General features: G+C 41.6%; 2 protein-coding genes across 3 annotated transcripts in view; one reads left to right on the top strand and one right to left on the bottom strand.

Annotated features, from left to right (window-relative positions):
* Positions 1 to 1,927, bottom strand: part of FRMPD1 (FERM and PDZ domain containing 1) — a 74,188-nt gene extending 72,261 nt beyond the window's left edge. Inside the window, exon 1 of one of the 2 annotated variants that reach the window (XM_083357173.1) lies at positions 1,783 to 1,927. The gene's annotated coding sequence lies outside the window, so the exon portion shown is untranslated. Of the gene's footprint in view, positions 1 to 1,689 lie in introns of both variants that reach the window. The other variant, XM_083357174.1, reaches the window with a different exon arrangement.
* Positions 1,928 to 14,597: 12,670 nt separating this feature from the next.
* On the top strand, positions 14,598 to 18,929 carry TOMM5 (translocase of outer mitochondrial membrane 5). Its single transcript, XM_083351232.1, has 2 exons — positions 14,598 to 15,109; positions 18,518 to 18,929. Exons 1-2 carry the CDS (start codon positions 14,989 to 14,991, stop codon positions 18,550 to 18,552), a joined length of 156 nt encoding a protein of 51 aa, XP_083207358.1. The 5' UTR covers positions 14,598 to 14,988; the 3' UTR covers positions 18,553 to 18,929.
* The last annotated feature ends 1,010 nt before the right edge of the window (positions 18,930 to 19,939 follow it).

Here is a 19,939-nt window from a genome sequence, read left to right as displayed (position 1 = left end):
AAACTGATATGGGAGAAGCCAGGCAGAGGTAAAAGAAGGCTTACATGAACCAATGATCTGATATACTGTATTTACATCTTTTTTTTTCCAAAAAAAAACAAAACAAAAACAAACCCTCATAGGGAATGAGATCCGACCATCAGGGTTTACATGAAGTGGATTTAATACCTATTCAAAGGTAGGCAAACTGCAAGCAAGGTCTTCCCAAACTCTGAGTTTGAGTTTGTAAAAGAAAAAGGTGCCGGAACTCACACATGTCACGCAACCTGCCTTGCCTACCCTACAAGGTTTTATCCCAAAAAAGGTGCCGGAACTCCGTTCTAAGTGTTCTATGACAAAAAAAAAGCCCTGGGCATGACACATCGACCGAGCCTTCTGGCTCCGAAAGAAGGGAGCCCATTTGAAGTTTACCCATCCTTCCTTCTAGAAGGGAAGCTCCCGGGACTGACTTGCCCCTAAAGAAACTGAGCCACACGCAGGTCGCCGAGTCCCTCAACTTGCAGCCCTTGTAGTGCGATCGACTGTCCCCGCAAAAAGGGTGTGTGTGTGAAAATTATTTGTTATTTATTTTATTTTAATTCCATTTATATCCCCCCCTTCTCCGAAGACTCAGGGCGGCTTACCAGCTTAGCAGTAGCCTTCATTCTATGTATATGCCTGCTTATTAGGGCTTTCACACACCCCCAAGCGGCATTATTACCAAGTCAGCTTAATTGCCCCCAACAATCTGGGTCCTCATTTTACCTCCCTCGGAAGGATGGAAGGCTGAGTCAACCTTGAGCCTGGTGGGATGCGAACCTGCACTAATTGCAGGCCGCTGGTGTTACTTAAGGAGGCATTAGCCCACTGCTCCACCAAGGCTCATGGACCTCATGTGACCTAATAGCCTTCCCTCCAAAAAAAACCACCCCCCCACCCCTGCCTATAGGGAAGACCCGTGCGCCGGTTGTCTGAAACTGTTCTCAGCCGGGGTGTATACGCTAATAGCATTACTTATCGGAGGAAAGGGGACCGGCTTCCAGGCAAGGCAGGATGATGCCGGGCTGCAAAACTTTGAGCAGGACACAGGATGGTTTCAATGAGGGACGAAGCCAGAAACCAAGACTGGGGTGGGGGTGGGTGGGAAGGGAGAGAGACCTTGTCACCTTCCTCCGGCTCATTTTTTTTTTTTTACCAAACCTGACCTCCAGCCCCACAAACCAGCATTGCCCACTCAGCGGGGGCCAGAAGCGGAGCGAGCAGCGACGAGGAGCCGCCAGAACAGCGTTTCCCAACCTTAGGAACTTGAAGATGCGTGGACTTCAACTCCCAGAATTCCCCAGCCAGCATAACTTGAAGATGCGTGGACTTCAACTCCCAGAATTCCCCAGCCAGCATAACTTGAAGATGCGTGGACTTCAACTCCCAGAATTCCCCAGCCAGCATAACTTGAAGATGCGTGGACTTCAACTCCCAGAATTCCCCAGCCAGCATAGCTGGCTGGGGAATTCTGGGAGTTGAAGTCCACGCATCTTCAAGTTCCTAAGGTTGGGAAACGCTGCGCTAGAAGTTAAAACAAAAAAAAAACACCCCAAAACACGTTGCTCGCGGCGCTGGCCTCTCCTTCGGGAGACCGAGAGATGCCTCCCGCCGCCGCTTCTGGCAGTTAAAATAGGCAGCGGATCTAGTTTCCATCCTGGGCACCTTTACCTCGGTTGAAGCCCCCTTCAAGAGCGACATTTCCCTCCGCACCGCGCAAATTCCAGCTCAAGCTGCGAGACGCGTCGGACCCAGCGCGCTTACCTGCCAGCGAACTTTTTGGTTTTTATTTTTTTCTTTTCTTCTTGCGCGCTGGCGAAATCGAGCGGGAATTACGGTACCCGAGATGTCCTTCTCTGCTTTCGCAGCGCTGGTGCGAGTGGAGCCTCTGCCTCGCCGCCAGCAGCAGGTGCCGGCCGCGCGCTGAAAGAGGCGGCGTTAATTCTAGAATAACCCCGCCCCTCGCTTTGCCTTGCCGGAGCCTCTGGCTACCGTCCCCCCCCCTCCCCAATTGCTTTTTCGACCGTTCCTCGGCAAAAGGCGGGGCTCGGACGCAACTCTAGCTGGAAGCCACGCCCCGCGTGCTTCGAAGCTCCGCCCTAACGCCATGTATGGTATATCGACGCGGCGGTGTTTACTGCCAACGTCACGAGGAGCTGTCGGGTGATTCGGTCGAGAGATTGAAGTTTGCCTTTCTTGACGGAGTCATACGATAGTAGCGCTTCGCGAGGGAGCCAATTCGGCATATTAGAGCAGTAACTTAACGGGTTTAAAAAAAAATGACCCAGGGACGAAATCGTCAAATGATTTTTCGTCCTATGGAATTATTAATTTATATGATTAGAATTCGTGAAGTTATTCTCCCAATGTTCCTTACAATAGTCTGCAGAACAGCATGTCCCTGCAATGAAAAAACCCTTAATTATGACACAGATATGGGTAAGAAAACATCTAAAGAGCATAAAGGTAAAGGTAAAGGTTCCCCCGCACACGAGTGCTAGTCGTTTCCGACTCTAGGGGCCGGTGCTCATCTCCGTTTCAAAGCCGAAGAGCCAGCGATTGTCCGAGGACGTCTCCGTGGTCATGTGGCCGGCATGATTAGATGCCAAAGGCGCACGGAACGCTGTTACCTTCCCACCGTAGTGGTCCCTATTTTTCTACTTGCATCTTTACGTGCTTTCGAACTGCTAGGTTGGCAGAAGCTGGGACGAGTAACAGGCGCTCACTCTGTTACACGGCACTCAGGATTCGACCCGCCAAACTGCCGACCTTCTGATCGACAAGCTCAGTGTCCTAACCCACTGAGCCACCGCGTCCCTTCTAAAGAGCATAGGTTACTGCAAAAAGGCGATTCTAAAGTTAAAATAAAATTTAATTGAGCAACCTGGGCTGCTTGCATCTCCGTTTTTGTTGCAACTACTAAGGGTAGCCTCCTATTAATAGTATGCTCCAGATCGACTGAGGCTACGCCTCTGAACTCTTTGATGTTGAATGTCAGATCGGGCCCATGACTGGATCTTGTCTTTTTCAACATTAAGATGTGTGGCTGAGGAATTCTGGGAGTTGCAGTCCATAATACATCCTAAAGTTGCCAAGGTTGAAAAACGTTTAACTACTAGATTATAGATGACAGCTTTGATTTGGGATGCATAGAGCTAATGTAAAAACCTGAACTATCACTACATAAAACAAAGCAAGATAGAGAACACTCTCTCTTGGATGCTATCAAGTGGCTATCAGGATTATTGCAGCCCAGATCTTGTAGCCCTAGGCCAGGGGTAGGCAACCTTGGCTCTTTTATGACTCGTGGACTTCAACTCCCAGAATTCCTGAGCCAGCCAAGGTTGCCTACCCCTGCCCTAGACATTTGATGCGACACCAACATGTTCTGAAGGACAGGAAGGAGAGGGGAGGATGTTTAGGTAGTCAGTAAGCATTCCATCCATCTCCAGGTTACCAGTTCGTTTAAATGTCCACTTTGTCAGTGTTCCTCAGATCTCTTATCTTCTATTTCTGTTGCATATTAATCTGCTTTCCAGGTCAATGATCATAGAAAGCCAGGGAGATGATCTTGACAGAAATATGCAAGAACTGTTACCTAGGCAAACAGATTGAAACATTCCTGAAGTCCCGGGAAGCAAGATAGTATTCGGTAGAGACTCAGGCAAATGCCTCCCTGATTCTCTGAGGTATAACAGGGGAGGCTTGCAAGATGTTGTTAGTATAGCCTATTTCAATAAGGTGTCATTTTGGACTTCCTGTAGAGTTGTTTTTCTAGTTGGGTTTACCTACTGGCGCTGACAATAGGAGATCTTTCCTGGATGCTTCACTCGTATTTCTTTTTGTTTTGGTTTGTTTGTTTTACCATTTTGTAGGAAGTCAGCCACTCACACACACCCCACCAGAGAATGAAATATTTTGGGGAGTATTAAAAAAAAAGCAGAATAGAATATTTCCCCAAAAGGGAAAAAAAATCTTAACAAAGGCAGAAAGCAGCAACAGTCTTTCTTAATAGCCTCAAGTTTTTAGAGATGGATATTTTGTACCTATTAAGAAAGACTGGGCCAAATTATTCTTAAACAATACACCTTCAGCCTCCACAGCTGATGGGATTAAGAATTTACATCCCCCCCACCCAAATTCTAAGGACAGGACATGACCTTTAGAACATAATCCTACTGACTTTGGAAGGATGGAAGGCTGAATCAATCTTGAACCCCATTAGGATCAAACTCCAGGCTATAGACAGAGTTTGCCTGCAATACTGCATTCTAACCACTAAGAGCAATGATTTAGGAATGTGTGAAATATTCTGTGTATGGGGCCATTTCATGTATGGAAGAGCTGGCCTGGGTAATCCATGTCTCAAGTCAACCATACCTAATTTGTCTGGGCATAGTGCTGAGGCCAACAAATGCTGGATCATGGAGAAAGCTAGGAAATTCCAGAAAAACATCTACTTCTGCTTCATCGACTATGCTAAAGCCTTTGACTATGTGGATCACAACAAATTGTGGCAAGTTCTTAAAGAGATGGGAGTACCAAACCATCTTGTCTCTTGAGAAACCTATATGCGGGCCAAGAAGCAACAGTGAGAACTGGACACGGAACCACTGATTGGTTCAAAATTGGGAAAGGAGTCCGCTGTATACTGTCGCCCTGCCTATTTAACTTATATGCAGAGCACATCATGAGAAAGGCAGAGCTAGATGAATCAAAAGTTGGAATTAAGATTGCTGGGAGAAATATCAACAACCTAAGATATGCAGATGGTACCACTCTAATGGCAGAAAGTGAAGAGCAACTAAAGAGCCTCTTGATGTGGATGAAGAAAGAAAGTGCAAAAGTTGGCTTGAAACTCAACATTAAGAAAACAAAGATCATGGCATCAGGCCCTCTCAATTCCTGGCAAATAGATGGGGAAGAAATGGATGTAGTGACAGATTTCATTTTCCTGGGCTCCAAGATCACCACAGATGGGGACTGCAGCCAAGAAATTAAAAGACACTTGCTCCTCGGGAGGAAAGCTATGGCAAATCTAGACAGCATACTAAAAAGCAGAGACATCACCCTGTCAACAAAAGTACGTATAGTCAAGGCCATGGTTTTCCCAGTTGCAATGTATGGTTGTGAAAGTTGGACCATAAGAAAGGCTGAGTGCCAAAGAATTGAGGCCTTTGAACTATGGTGCTGGAGAAGACTCATGCAAGTCCCTTGGACTACAAGGCGATCAAACCGGTCAGTCCTAGAGGAGATCAATCCTGACTGCTCTTTAGAAGGCCAGATCCTGAAGTTGAAACTCAAATACTTTGGCCACCTAATGAGCAGGAAGGACTCACTGGAGAAGAGCCTAATGCTGGGAAAGGTTGAGGGCAAGAGAAGAAGGGGATGACAGAGAATGAGTTGGCTGGATGGAGTCACTGAAGCAGTAGGTGTCAGCTTAAATGGACTCCAGAAGATGGTAGAGGGCAGGAAGGCCTGGAGGAATGTTGTCCATGGGTTTGCGATGGGCTGGACACGGCTTTGCAACAACAGGAAGAAGTGCTGAGGTATAATGTGTTGTCTCAACAGTATCATTTTGGAATAGGGACATTTAAAAAGGTAAGGAGATCTCCAGTAGTAAAGATTGAGAAGGTAAAATAAGAAAGAAGCTGGAACAGATGGAAGAGGTGGTTGGTGTGCCATGCTTGAACTCAAATTTTCCAGTGAGGTGAGCCTGGAGTCTTACAGATACTTTAGAAACTGCTGGTTTTGGTGAAATTTTATCTCCTGTTTACCACGATCATTCTTGATGTAGCTGTATGAAATGCTGTTCTTTTTTAAAAATGTATATTACTTTTTATGTTGTTTTGTTGGGAATTTTTATTCTACATTGTATTCACATTAGTATATTCTTAATACATGTTTATACTCATTGCCCTCAAGAGTACAGCTGATGTGGTCTTTAAAAATGTTATTAATAAAAAAATTCCAAGAATTCTGAACTATTTGATAAAATGATATAACGTGTACAGGCATGAGATTGAGAAAGACTGTCTCATAGTCTTGAATAACTAAGGATGTTGCCCTGAAGGTATTAGTAGGGAACAGGCCCCATAAACCAAGAGGAACTTTATTTTTAAGAAAATATGCATAAAATTGTAGTCTGCACATCACATTCACATTAATAGAATTTCCCTAGGCTTGGATGAGAAATTGCTAATACTCATGAGTAGAAATTTCCTTACTTTCATAGGGATTCCAAAATGCTGGGTGAATATCAGCCCTGAGCCACAGGACCAATCATAGAATTTTAAGGAATCATTGTATCCACCAAATTCAATCCCGTGTTTGATGCACAAATCCAAATTCAAGTTTCCTTGGCAGGCAGCAGATTTGTTCAGATTCTTTTAAACACCATGTATGTAGCACAGAGGAACTCATCACTCATCCCTTTCTGAGTAATTATGAAACTTTTCTTGTTGTTGTTGTTAGGAAGTTCTTCATAACTTTCACACAGAATTTGCCATCCTATAACTTTGAGGCTATTATTCTGTATCTTCCACTCAGAAATAATAGAAAGCAGATTGTTAACATATTCTTTGGGTACTGAAAACATGCTAATGTATCTTTGTCATGCTTGTCTCAGGGCTACGTATTCAGTCCCCTCACTTCTCATAAGATTTAGTTTTCAGTGTCACGAACAACACAGCTTGCGTTTCTCCAGTGCCTGATTTATAGAGACGTTCATACTAGCCTCATCTCATCTTTACTGCACAAATACCCGGGGTGCACAGGACAATTTTACACCTCTGTGCTGTTTTCAGATAACGACCCATTCTCCCATGAGTTTGCGAAGTGCTGAGAGTGAGTTGGATGGCCATATAAATGATCATAAATAAACAAATATTAACCAGATCTTTAAGCTAGATTTAATTAGCACCTAGTTCACCATATTAGAGTACTTTGTAACTTGCTATGGTCTTGCACATACTAATTTTTCACGCACCCCTATAGTTTGTTGTTAGAAGGTTGCAAAAATGATCACATGACCCTAGGACCTTGTAACCTTCATAAATACATGCCAGTTGCCAAGTGCCCGCAAATTTGGTCATGTGACCACGGGAATGGTGTAAGTGTGAAAACCAGTCATAAGTTACTTTTTTCAGTGCCATTGTAACTTCAAACAGTCACTAAACAAATGGCTATAAGTCGAGGATTACTTCTATATTTGTCATTTTCACTGTAACCAATATGCTGTTTCACCTTTTATGGTGAAAACATCTGAAGAAGCCTTTTCTTATTGTTTTTAGCATTCTTCACTAATTTCAATTTATTCTGAGGTTTCATTTTCCTAAACTATTTCTTCCAAAACAAGTACTTATATTTGCATTTCTTTAGTTACCTTCCCTCGTCCATTTTCTTATTTATTGCAATTATTAAAGTATTCAGTGATAAAGTAGGAGCTGTGGTGGCACAGTGGTTAGAATGCAGTATTGCAGACTAACTCTGGCCACAGCTAGGAGTTTGATTCCCACTGGCTCAAGGTTGACTCAACCTTCCATCCTTCCGAGGTTGGTAAAATGAATACCCAGATTGTTGGGGTAATATGCTAACCCTGTAAATTGCTCAGAGCAGGCTGTAAAGCACTATGAAGTGGTATATAAGTCTAAGTGTTAAGTCCTATTCAATACGTTCTTTTTAGGAACTCCTTGGAGTCATTTACCCATTACTTTCCCCTACATTAGGTCCCTACTTATTATTGCTCACTTTATTAAAACTGCCTTCTTGAATTCCAAGTTATTTACAAACAGTTTTAATTTCCATTAATACCAAGAAGTCCAGCACTGCACAATAACTTTCTGCCCGCCTCCCCGTTACTTTCAATATATGCACTAAGACCTTGTATGAGTTATGATCATGTTTGGAGACCTGATCTCTTCTGAAGGAAAAAGTTGTCAGCAAGAAAAGTCAGGATTTTCCTGGAAGGCTTGTATTTGGCAAAGTTTCTCTTCTAATCGACCTCAGGTAATGAAAATACTCCATCAGTATATTCCATGCCTCTGCAGTTTACTTTTTGGAAATCACCATTTATTGGTTGGGTCAACACCAACAGCATTAGTTTTTAGAAAAGTCAATTCAAATTCTTGCTTAGCCCTGAAGTTTATTGGATGAACTTGGATAAGCCATTAACTTTAGCTTAAATTATCATGTGGGGTTGCAGTGAAGCTAATACAGGTAATCCTCAGTTTACAACCATTTGTTTAGCGACCGTTCTTAGTTACAACGGCACTGAAAAAATTGACTTATTATTGCTTTTCACACTTAGGACCATTGCAGCATCCTATGCTTCTCAACTGACTCTTATTTGTAATAGTTGCAGTGTCCTGGGGTCATGTGACCCCATTTGCAACCTTCTGACAGACAAAGTCAATGGGGAAGCCAGTTTCACTTAACAATTGTGTCAGCAACTTAACAAATGCAGTTATTCACTGTAACAACTTTGGCAAGAAAGGTTTTACAATGGGGCAAAATTCACTTAACAAATGTCTCCTTCACAGCAGAAATGTTGGGCTCAATTGTGGTCATAAATCAAGGACTACTTGTACAGATTGGGAGTGAAAGAATGGACCCTGGATGGTAACAGACCATGGATCAGGAAGGAGAGGATCTAAATGGAGTAAGTACATAAATAAACTGGGAAAGATTGAGGGCAAGAGAAGAACGGGACGACAGAGAATGAGGTGGCTGGATGGAGTCACTGAAGCAGTAGGCGTGAGCTTAAATGGACTCCAGAAGATGGTAGAGGATAGGAAGGCCTGGAGGAACGCTGTCCATGGGGTTGCGATGGGTCGGATACGACTTCGCAACTAACAACAACAACACATAAATAAAATGTTAAATTTCAGCCTTTATACACATATAAATTCCACGAGTGCATGAAAACGTTTACCTAACTTATGCAAGTAAATACTTATGCATTTGTTAAAGAAACTACATGTATCTCTGATAAAAATAAAAAAGAAATTAGATGTAGAGATTTATCACCACAAAGAGAGGGATCAGTCCTTTGAATTTTCATTCAGAAAATGGCTATGCTTTAAGTGGGCACAGGCAACACTAAGGTTTTCTTACAACTTTGATATATGATTCTACTCCTTTAATTCTACTCCATGATTCTACTCCTTTAATAAAGAGTTAATAATAACAAACAGCCTTTTTTCTTGTTCAAGTCAATGTTGATTTTCATTATTTTCCCAGGCTACTCCCTTTAGTTTGTAGTCTAGATTTATGATAGCAGTCCTGGGCTGAGAGTGAGTGATTGGCCCCAGAGACACCCAGCTGTCATTGTGCCCAGGCAGGACTAGAATTCACAGTCTCCCAGTTTCTAGCCTAGTACCTTAATAACTACACCAAACTGGCTCTCACACAGTTTGATGTATTGTGTAAAATGTATTAAGTAAAGAAATAAATATTCTGCATTCAAATGAAGAATTTCTTTAACTCCACTATCCAAACCTCAAGTCAAACAATTTGCAATTTCATAGGATGTTAGGAGTGTGCATTGTGCCTGAAAAATAGCCTCATTGTTTACTTTGTAGAAATATAGGAATCAGAAAAGATAAGTAAATATCACTTTGTCCAACCTCTTGTTGATACAAGAAAACCATTGTTAGTGCACATACTATCTCTGCTTTTCAGTCTCCAATAAAAGAAACATATCATCTTTCAGGGCAGATTGTTCCATCGTCAATTGATCATATGGTTTGGAACATTTTTCCTAGTATTTTGTTTAGTGCTGTAATCCATTAGTAGGTGGGGCAGGCAATACTTTCCAGAACCTTCCCAGAACATTTAGCTACACCAAGCAAGATCCACAGATCAGATTACCTCCAAGATTCCATATTGTCCAGATGCTCGAGGAGAATAAAGGGGTCAATGGCCTCCAGCAGACTACTTCTTCCTAGTGACACTTGCCAGGCCCCAGCAAGCACTACCATTATTGTATTGTCTCAGAAACCAGACTGAAAAGGATCCAGATAATTAGCATCCTCAATGAAAGACTGAATTAAAACATAGTTCATTATCCCAGAAAGCCTGGATGAGGAACCTTATTTTAAGCAAAGAGAAGAACACTTTGTATTCTCAGTAATAGGCGTCTACAATGTCCTAGATTTATTTACACAACTCTCTGGTAAAGAAGCATGTCTACTCTCTAGCACATGACTCAGCCATCTTCCCCTAACAATTTTTACCAGGTTTCGCCAAGCAATTTATTCACATCCTAGGCTGGCATGATTAAAGAGGGAGGTGGTGACTAGAAACAATAACACTAACCATCCTTCAAAAGTGGAACAGTTGATGCCGTCATGATCCAGAATCTGTCTTCAGGTGAGATGCATGTTGAATGGATGTATGCCATTTTGCAAACTCATCCTTGTGGCTGGTGTAGGGCTTCCCCTCACAATTACGAATATATCCAGAATATAACAGTTCATCCACCTTTTGAAACAATTGTGTTGGAGGGCACCATGTTGGCAATGATGGTAAAATGAAGGAGAAATATTATATCAACTAAATAACTTTAAATATACTTTATCAGGGAAACTGAATTACCGTCAGTGGAAAATATATGAATCACAGGGCTGAACTGTTGGGTTCTTGGTGTTTTCTCAACTTGCTTCTCTTCCTGCAGACATTTCTTGACCAGACTGTGTAGTATCAGTTTATGGAAAATGGAGCTTACTGATTGTTATATGTGATAGCTTATCACTCATGAACTGGTTATCTCATGGCTTGAGTACTACAATGGGACTGCTCTGGAAGATTACCCAGAAGCTTCAAGTGGCCCAGAATACAGTGCCGTGGACAATAATGGGCATGCTTTGCTTTGTCTATGTAACACCTCTACTTTGCAAGCTCCAGTCGCTTTGGTCATTACTTATATAAGCTGTACACTAGGGTCTGGTTACTGCTTGGCTCCCATAATATCTGCCCAGTTGGTACAATCTGGCATGCTCTGGGTTCCTTCAATTAAACAAAAATTTCCTGAAGTACCCTTGAAGGTCAGCTTCTATGTAGCAGTGTTTGTCCATTGGAATAAGGTTCCCCCACAAGATTCAGCTAACTTTCAACTTAAACTTTTGTTGCTCTAGAAAGAGGAGCAACACACCAATAGAAATTCAGCGCAATGGTCGCTTTGTCAACCTAGATCTGCTGATTCCCCGAATCCAATCCTGAGAACTTTTTTATTCCTCTAAGCAATACATGCAGGTGGCAAATTTTGTGTTTAGGAATAAGTGTGTATATTCATCTGCAAAAAGTTGTATTTCAGAAAAGGTCATGAGAAGGCCCTCCAAAATAGAATAATAAAATAACCAAGGATTAACATTTCCTCACTGTAAAAGCAGCACCACCTTTATAAAAATAATCGATCCTGCATCCGTATTTACAGATTATTCCCTCCCGCCTTCCAATAGAAACAACAAAAAGGAAGAGGGGAAAAAAGGAAGGAAAAGAGGTTAGGTTAGGGTAACAGGTAGTTGACCTGGGAAGATACTGGATAGAATAAAATGATCAGAAAAAATATCTGGACAGGAAAAACAACAAAAGATTGAACTGCATATTTTCCAAATAATCCATGTTCTTCAGCAAGAATGTCTACAGCCATTTGCACCTCTCATTCTTTCTCTTCAACATTTGCTTCTATTCTTCTCAATAGATATAGGCTAGTATCTCCGTGCAATGTAATCCACAGATAATTATTCTGGAGAAAAAGACTTGCACTCCTTATGGAATTTGGCAATCATAATCATCATTTTCTTTGTTGCTCTTCTTGTTCAAGCTCAGAAAAATTTAGAAAAAGATTTTGAAAACCGTGAAAAAAAACTGTTAATAGTAAAAGAAACTATTTGAAGGTCAATAAAAAATAAAATTTGGTTAATTTAAAATAAAGCCATCTAGGAGGCATCTAGGTTGCACTGAACTGCGTTTTTTATTAGGAAAGAACATTAGCAAAGATATGGAAAATAAAAACATAATGTATAAAAATGTGTAGGTATGTTGAGGGAAAAAAATAAAAATCCATAATAGTGATAGTTTTATTACACAAACTGAACAAAATCACTGAAAAACTTGATAGAGGAAAAACATGGCTGGTTTTATGGCCATTTTTACATTGTTTATATTTTTAGATGATATGGTGGACAGCTTTTAGGCTTCCAAACTGGATCTTACAGTAGGCAAAACGGGGTTAGATTTATTGCAAAACAGCTTGTCCAAATCCTGTTAGAAAGAAGCAAACAAATGTCTATGAAATTACCATTTCTGAATATAGAAATTTAGCTCATTTTTCTCCCATCCCATTATGATACATATAATTCTACTATGGTGGAAAATATATGAGAAATCAGATAGTCTTTGCCACATATAATTTATTATTCTAGGTAACCAAGGTGAATTGACACCAATTAGACAAGTGTGGTTCCTTGTTTGAAAAATGTACCGCAATTAATCAGGTGTTTTCAGAGATTATATTTGAAAGCTTCTTCAGTTTACCTATCAGATACTTTGAATTTTCTGTGTTTTTGGAAAAGATCCCACTTTTATCCTTATCTCTTAGTATTATCTCCTTTCGTCTTAGCATTAATTGTCAAAGCTGTATCAGTTGTCTGTAAAAGCTCTCTGCTCTTCCACTATCTTCTCCCAAAGGCCTAAGTTTTTGGTTCTGCAGCACTTCTAATTTTTGCCAACTGAATGAGTAGGAATGAATTATAGATAAACATTAATTGTCAATGTATGAACACCACTTCCTAGATGTTCTTTCCTCTATTTTAATACCGACTCTTCTACCAATCAGCTGCCCAATCCTTTTTTTACAACAATTTTTATTAAATGAATTTTGAGAATAAAAACAATACAAATTTTGGAAAAAAGAGTAAAGTTAGTAATAAGTGAAAAAAGATGTAATAGAAGAACAAGAAAGAAAGAAAAAAATATTGGTTACCAACCCATAATTTCTTTTTTTCAACCAAAAATCCAAAATGTGTTTCCAGTCATTTCCAATAAATATGGTTACTGTCCCTTTTCCTAATCAAGAAAATCAATTTAGCTATCTCTGCTAATTATGTCATCTTTGCCAACTATCTCACCATTATCATTCAGTTTTTCCATTTTTGTGCATATAGTCTCGCAGCAGTTATATACAAAAACAGTTCCCCAATCCCAGGCTTATTCAACAGCATAAGTGGGCGAAGCTGAGGAAGATAGCTGTCATTTTAAATGTTCCATCATATTTTGTAACACTTGATGTAGGTACCATTGGTGGGATTTAAAATGGTGAGCAGGTTTTTCCCCCCCAGAACTAGAGATTGGTGCTTGAGGATCTTCAGCAAGGCAGCCCTACTGAGAAGCAGTTTGCCAGCAGTTTGGAGCCAGAGATGTTCCTTTCCTATTTGTAAATTGCAATTTCTGTGGCAGGCAGTGCCATTTTATTATCTGGAGATGGCTGGGAGGTAGTCAATTTTAGATAACATAAAAAATAGTGATGATGGTAAAGGTGATTTGCTATCATGGATGAGCTGCACTGGTGTCAACATTTTGCTAGCTTTAAATACTGTGAACCTTGGTTTGAGAATGGAGTTCTTCCCAACTGATTAGTACCATTTGATATTCTCTTGTAAGTAATCAAATGTCTTGGGCCAATTCTGAACAATGCTTGAGTTGTAGTTGCTACTCAAATGTCCATTAATATCCCATTAATTATCATTCCAAGCATCCAGAATGAAGTCCATATTGTGTCATAATCCAGTTAGAGCCAGGTTGTGGTATTAAAGCGTTCACAGTGGAAATCCATATTGTGTCACAATCCAGTTACAGCCAGGTTGTGATATTAAAGCACTCAGAGCAGAAATTCATTGTGTCACAATCTAGTTATAGCCAGGTTGTGATATTAGAGCATCCACAGTGAATTGTGCAAACCTCCTATTCAGCAAGTAATTTGTGATCAAGGTCACCACGATGATGGAATTATCCTCCAATTTGCTATCTGCCAAACTGGCTACATCTATAGATGGATTGGATATGTCCCATTTGTGCTTTATTCTATCCCTAGAATTCTTTACCTTATCCTAAAAATCTCTTTTTATTCTTGTAAACAGAAGTAAACGAAGACAAGCTCTGGCACAAGAGGCTAGTATTTTTCAGTCTCAACTTCAATCTCAAATCGTTATTGCAGTTTGCAGCATACTGTTGGATATAATATTGAATCGTTCGTCGTTTTTTTTTTCTCCTAGCAGAAATATTTTAAAAATGCAGTTAGAGCACCTTTGTGGTTATTTTTTTATTGCAGGATGACTGAAGCAGGAACTAAAAGGTTGCAGCTTAGTAAAGCTGTAATAAACCCGCCCTTCCAATTTTAAGGTTTAAAGTAGCACTACCTTTTCTGCAGAGAGCAGGAAAAAAAAAGTTTAAAAGAGACTCCATCATAAGGAAGCTGCGAGAGAGAGAGAGAGAGAGAGAGAGAGAGAGAGAGAGAGAGAGAGAGAGAGAGAGAGAGAGAGAGAGAGAGAGAGAGAGAGAGAGAGAGAGAGAAGAAGACGAAACGTTAAAAATTAGAAAGAAGCACTTGCGATTTTCGACCAGCCCTAAGAGACTTTATTTCATCTCGTGTCGCGCTTAGGATGAGACCTTTCCTTCGGCACCGTAACTCAGACTTGAACATCGTTCTGTACCGGAAGTGTCGAAGGAGAATACCATAGTCCAGGGGTAGGCAACCTTGGCTCTTTTATGACTCGCGGACTTCAACTCCCAGAATTCCTGAGCCAGCATAGCATAGTCTTTCCCCCTTGGACACCGACCATAACCAGAAATTTGTCCCTCGATGACATCCGTAGAGAGGGCGGGATTATCTCGAGAAGAGCCTCTGGGTAGTTTTTCCGGAAGCTTCTTTGGCTCAGGGGAGCGGCGGGCGCCGACGGCAGCTGAGCGACCATGTTCCGCCTTGAGGGTCTGGGGCCCAAGCTGGACCCGGAGGAGCTGAAGCGCAAAATGCGCGAGGACGTCCTCTCTTCGATCCGCAACTTCCTCCTCTACGTAGCCGTGCTGCGCGTCAGTGAGTACCTCTCGCGCGCCCACGTCTGGGACGGCGGCTGCTGCCGCCACGTGCTGGGGAAGTTGCTTGGGAGCCGCTGCAAAGCCGGGATTTATGAGCGATCTTCGTATTTTATTTTTTTTATTTTATTTTAATTGCATTTATATCCCGCCCTTCTCCGAAGACTCAGGGCGGCTTACAAGCTTAGCAGTAGCCTTCATTCTATGTATATGCCTGCTTATTAGGGCTTTTCACACACACCCCAAGCGGCATTATTACCAAGTCAGCTTAATTGCCCCCCAACAATCTGGGTCCTCATTTTACCTACCTCGGAAGGATGGAAGGCTGAGTCAACTTTGAGCCTGGTGGGACTCGAACCTGCACTATTTGCAGGCAGCTGGTGTTACTTAAGGAGGCATTAACCCATTGCTCCACCAAGGCTCTATATTGGGGTTTTATACGGGTTCTAGCGTTTCATGTCATTAGAAGATCGGGGTGGAGTAGGGGCTAAGGCAGGGGTAGGCAACCTCGGCTCTTTTATGACTCGTGGACTTCAAGTCCCAGAATTCCTGAGCCAGCCAAGCTGGCTCAGGAATTCTGGGAGTTGAAGTCCACGAGTCATAAAAGAGCCGAGGTTGCCTACCCCTGGGCTAAGGGGTTGAAGTAGGTCCCGAGGGGAATTGGATTCAAGTCAACTCTGGTTCATGGAAGGTCCGGGGGGGGGGTGGGAGTGGGGGGAAGAGACCTTTGACCAGGCATGCATGCCTCGGTCCAACCCGGCCGAGTTGTTTTCGGGAAAAATGGGAAAGGCAGTTTGCAGTTAAGAGTAGACTTATTATTGGTTCGCATCCCACCAGGCTCAAGGTTGACTCAGCCTTCCATCCTCCCGAGGTGGGTAAAATGAGGACCCAGATTGTTGGGGGGCAATTAAGCTGACTTCGTAATAATGCCGCTTGGGTGTGTGTGTGTGTGTGTGTGAAAGCCCTAATAAGCAGGCATATACATAGAATGAAGGCTACTGCTAAGCTTGTAAGCCGCCCTGAGTCTTCGGAGAAGGGCGGGATATAAATGGAATTAAAATAAACAAAAAAAAAGAGTAGACTTATTATTTATTTGATTTATATACCGCCCTTCTCCTGAATGACTCAGGGCGGTGTACAGGGCAATAAAAATAAGAATACAGGTTACTTATTTACAGGTAGTCCTCGGCTTAACGATCGCAATCGAGCCCCAAATGTCTGGTTATTAAGTGAGACCATTTGTTAAGTGAGTTTTGCCCCATTTTACGACCTTTCTCGCTACGGTTGTTAAGTGAATCACAAGTTTGATAAGTTACTAACCTGGGTTGTTAAGTGAATCTGGCTTCCCCATTGATTTTGCTCGTCAGAAGGTTGAGAAAGTGGTCACGTGACCCTGGGCCGCAGCAACGGTCATAAGTATGAACCAGTTGCCAGACATCTTGAATTTTGATCACATGGCCATGGGGATGCTGCAAAAGTCGTTAACTGTGAAAAAAAGGTCGTAAGTCCCTTTTTTCGGTGCTGTGGTAACTTTGAACAGCCGCTAAATGAACTGTTATAAGTCGAGTGTATTTAAATTTATTAGCTGCCCATGTCCAATGCACAAGGATGAGACACTGACGCAAGGTATAATCAATGCTAACAAGCTTGTTTTAAATAACCAAAGTTAGTATAAATATTTATATGGCTGCCTATCTTAAACCAAACTCTGTGGGAATTACAACCCAAGGATAAAAACATAATATACAATTTTAAAAAAAAACCTCAGGAAAACCTGGTGCTGCAGCTAAATTTTCTGATGCAGCCCACAACATTCTCCTCCGTTCCAATCTTCAGTAGTAGAGATATTAATCCAAGTTGCAAAAATCCAGTCATTAGATGCTAGCAAGAAAACAGGAAACTGTAATTTAACAGATGACTGCATTTTTGCAGCTAACATAGAATGACACTACTGTGCAATGCAGTATTTCATAAAACCAGTATTGGACTGTTGACGGTTCTTTGAATATTGCCACTTGGCCCCTGAGTTTCAACAGTAGACACCCAGAAATTAAAGCAGAGAGAAAATCTTTCAAAGGCCCTGCTTAGGATTTGGCTCTTAAGAATAATGCCATTCTGTTTCATTTCACATTTCACTATCTCTAGTTTTTCATGATTTATACATCTGTATTGTATAACTTTAAAGTATATTGATGCTTCCAGTGCCCAAGAGATAGAAAACTCAACTTGTTATCAGTGCAATTTTCTTAAATCTGTTTTTTCCGAGATCAGAATATTTAGTGCACTACTACAGAGCATTTTGTTTGTTTGTTTGTTTATTATATTTGTATACCGCCCTTCTCCCGAAGGACTCAGGGCGGTGAACAGGGCATATATAAAAATACAAAATACAAAAATTAAAAAGAGAATTAAATACGAGCCCGTACTAAAAACAGTAGAAAAATGTAAAAAATCCCCAATAAAAAAACCCCAACGCATCCCCCATCAGGCCAGGCCGGCTTGTTCGAATAGGTAGGTCTTCAAGTCGCGTCGGAAGGAGCGAAGGTCAGGTGCCATCCGGAGCTCAACCGGCAGCTGATTCCATAAAGCCGGGGCGCCCACAGAGAAGGATCTCCCCCTGGGGGCCACCAGCCGACATTCTCTGACCGGTGGCACCCTGAGGAGGCCCTCTCTCTGGGAACGCACAGGGCGGAGGGAAGTTGACACTGGCAGCAGGTGATCCCCGAGGTACTCCGGACCCATGCCATGTAGGGCTTTAAAAACCATTACCAAAACCTTGAACCACCCGGAAGACAACTGGCAGCCAATGCAGCTCGTGGAGCAAAGGTGTAACATGGGAGTACCGGGAGACTCCCCAAGACAACTCTCGCGGCTGCATTCTGTACCAGCTGGAGCCTCCGAGTGGTCTTCAAGGGGAGCCCCATGTAGAGAGCGTTGCAGTAGTCCAGACGAGAGGTCACGAGCACATGAGTGACTGTACACAGGGCATCCTGGTCTAGATAGGGCCGCAACTGGCGCACCAGGCGAACCTGGGCGAAAGCCCCCCTAGTCACAGCCACTATATGATCTTCCAAAGTAAGCCGCGAATCTAGGAGGACTCCCAAGTTGCGAGCCCTATCTACGGGGGGTAAAAACTCACCCCCCATGGAAAGAAGTGGAATATTCTGAATATTGGCTCATCACCATGGGGAAGGAACTAAGCAAGTAATTGGCTCATCACCATGGGGAAGGAACTAAGCAAGTAATATTTAGTAAAACATTTACCATGGTTTGGTTACACCTATGTAGAACATTTATTGTCAATTACGTATGCTAAGAGAATACCATCACTTTCCTCCTTACCTAGCAAAATCTAAATCTGGAGTCTTCATTTTGTTTGTTCAGAGCATTACTGTGTTTCTTTCCATAGCTCCATACATTTTAAAGAAGCTGGACAGCATATGATAGTAAGAGCTTTGAGGGTTGCCTACATGGAAGACCAAGCTGGGACTTTGTAAGCTTTGCTAAGAATGGACTATAGAGAAGTGACTCCATATCCTGACAGATGGATCCTGAACATTTCCATATGAAGATTGTAGAGCAGCTGAAAAATAATTTTTGTCATTTTTCTTTCCATGCATCAGAATTTTGTTCCTGCCTTCACGTTGCTGCAATCTTGTTTTTATTCAGTTTATAATCAGGTCTGATTTGGGAAAGCTGCTAAATATGCATTGGAATGTAATTATCTCTGAAGTATAAACTGTGTTGTCACTATGCGATCTCCATGTGAAACCTTATGAATATATCCTGAAAGATTAAAATAAATGGAGTATATGTTCTAATGATAGTGTTTTGCAATATTTCCAGTCAGTTCAGTTAAACTTGTTCTTTCATATTGCATCCTTTTCGTTAAGTTCTGACACTTCAAGATGAGAATAAAAAACAGAGCACTGTGCTTGAAGCTTTTCAAAAGATCAAAAACAGGTAATGCTAAATTGAGCCAAAAGCAAATCTGACTACTCTTCCTGTTCGTCTGTTTTGTGATGATACTCAGTTTTGTTAAGCAAACAAGCAAAAAAAAAGGCATGGAATAGACAGAACAATTCAAATAACAATTAAAATGTAGGCTCATCTAATGAAGTTGTTTGTCAGTCATAGTAAAGAAAGGAAGAATACCATACAATGATGATACAATCACTGCTGCTAAATGGGGAGATAGGTACTAGTTTAGACATGAGTTCCATATTAAAGACAGGAATTGCAGCCATACTGATCTGCCTGCTCCCAAAATATTGATTTGAAATGAACCAAGATCAGGGTCAACCTATTGGTACTGTCTCCCTTGAGAGCAATGAAAAATTTAGGTGTAGCTTCAGAACTTTTTTCTTTTTAAAGATTAAATTAATGGAGGCTAGGTCAGCCAGATAAAACTTAACTGGAAGATGGCAGAGCTTAGTATCCAGATGCCATGTACAAAAAGGAGAAAATGCTCTCTTTCATATGCACGTCAGCTTCTTCCAGAAATGAGTGTTTGGCAGATGCTTTCATTACATTCAAAAAGCAGTCTGGGGTATGCGTATCAGGCTGTTTTCCTACTTTGATTTCTCTTAAAATGGTGACAATTCAGAACGCTATGTGAATATATCGTGAACATTTCCATGAACGAAAGCAGCCATTAGATATCACTGGCTAAGTAAGCAATCTATCCTAAGAAAAGTGGTGTGGTCATTTTTAAATAGGGATTTTATTAGGTTCCATCAAAATTTGTGGACTATCTTTAGAAAATAAAAACGCCTCTCCCCCACCCCTGAAATATAAGGGTTGTTTTGTGTTGGAAGTGATGTAACACTGG

Source organism: Vipera ursinii (assembly GCF_947247035.1).
Source record: "Vipera ursinii genome assembly, chromosome: 2".
Classification (NCBI taxonomy): Eukaryota; Metazoa; Chordata; class Lepidosauria; order Squamata; family Viperidae; genus Vipera; species Vipera ursinii.
The sequence above is the reverse complement of the archived record's forward strand: the minus strand, read 5'-3'. Positions and strand labels throughout refer to the sequence as shown.

Bases quoted from the DNA above. Each gene is read 5' to 3' on its own strand.
- TOMM5 (XM_083351232.1), top strand. From the start codon at position 14,989: ATGTTCCGCCTTGAGGGTCTGGGGCCCAAGCTGGACCCGGAGGAGCTG. The intron at 15,110-18,517 runs GTGAGTACCTCT...TTCTTTCCATAG, and splicing joins CGTAGCCGTGCTGCGCGTCA to CTCCATACATTTTAAAGAAG.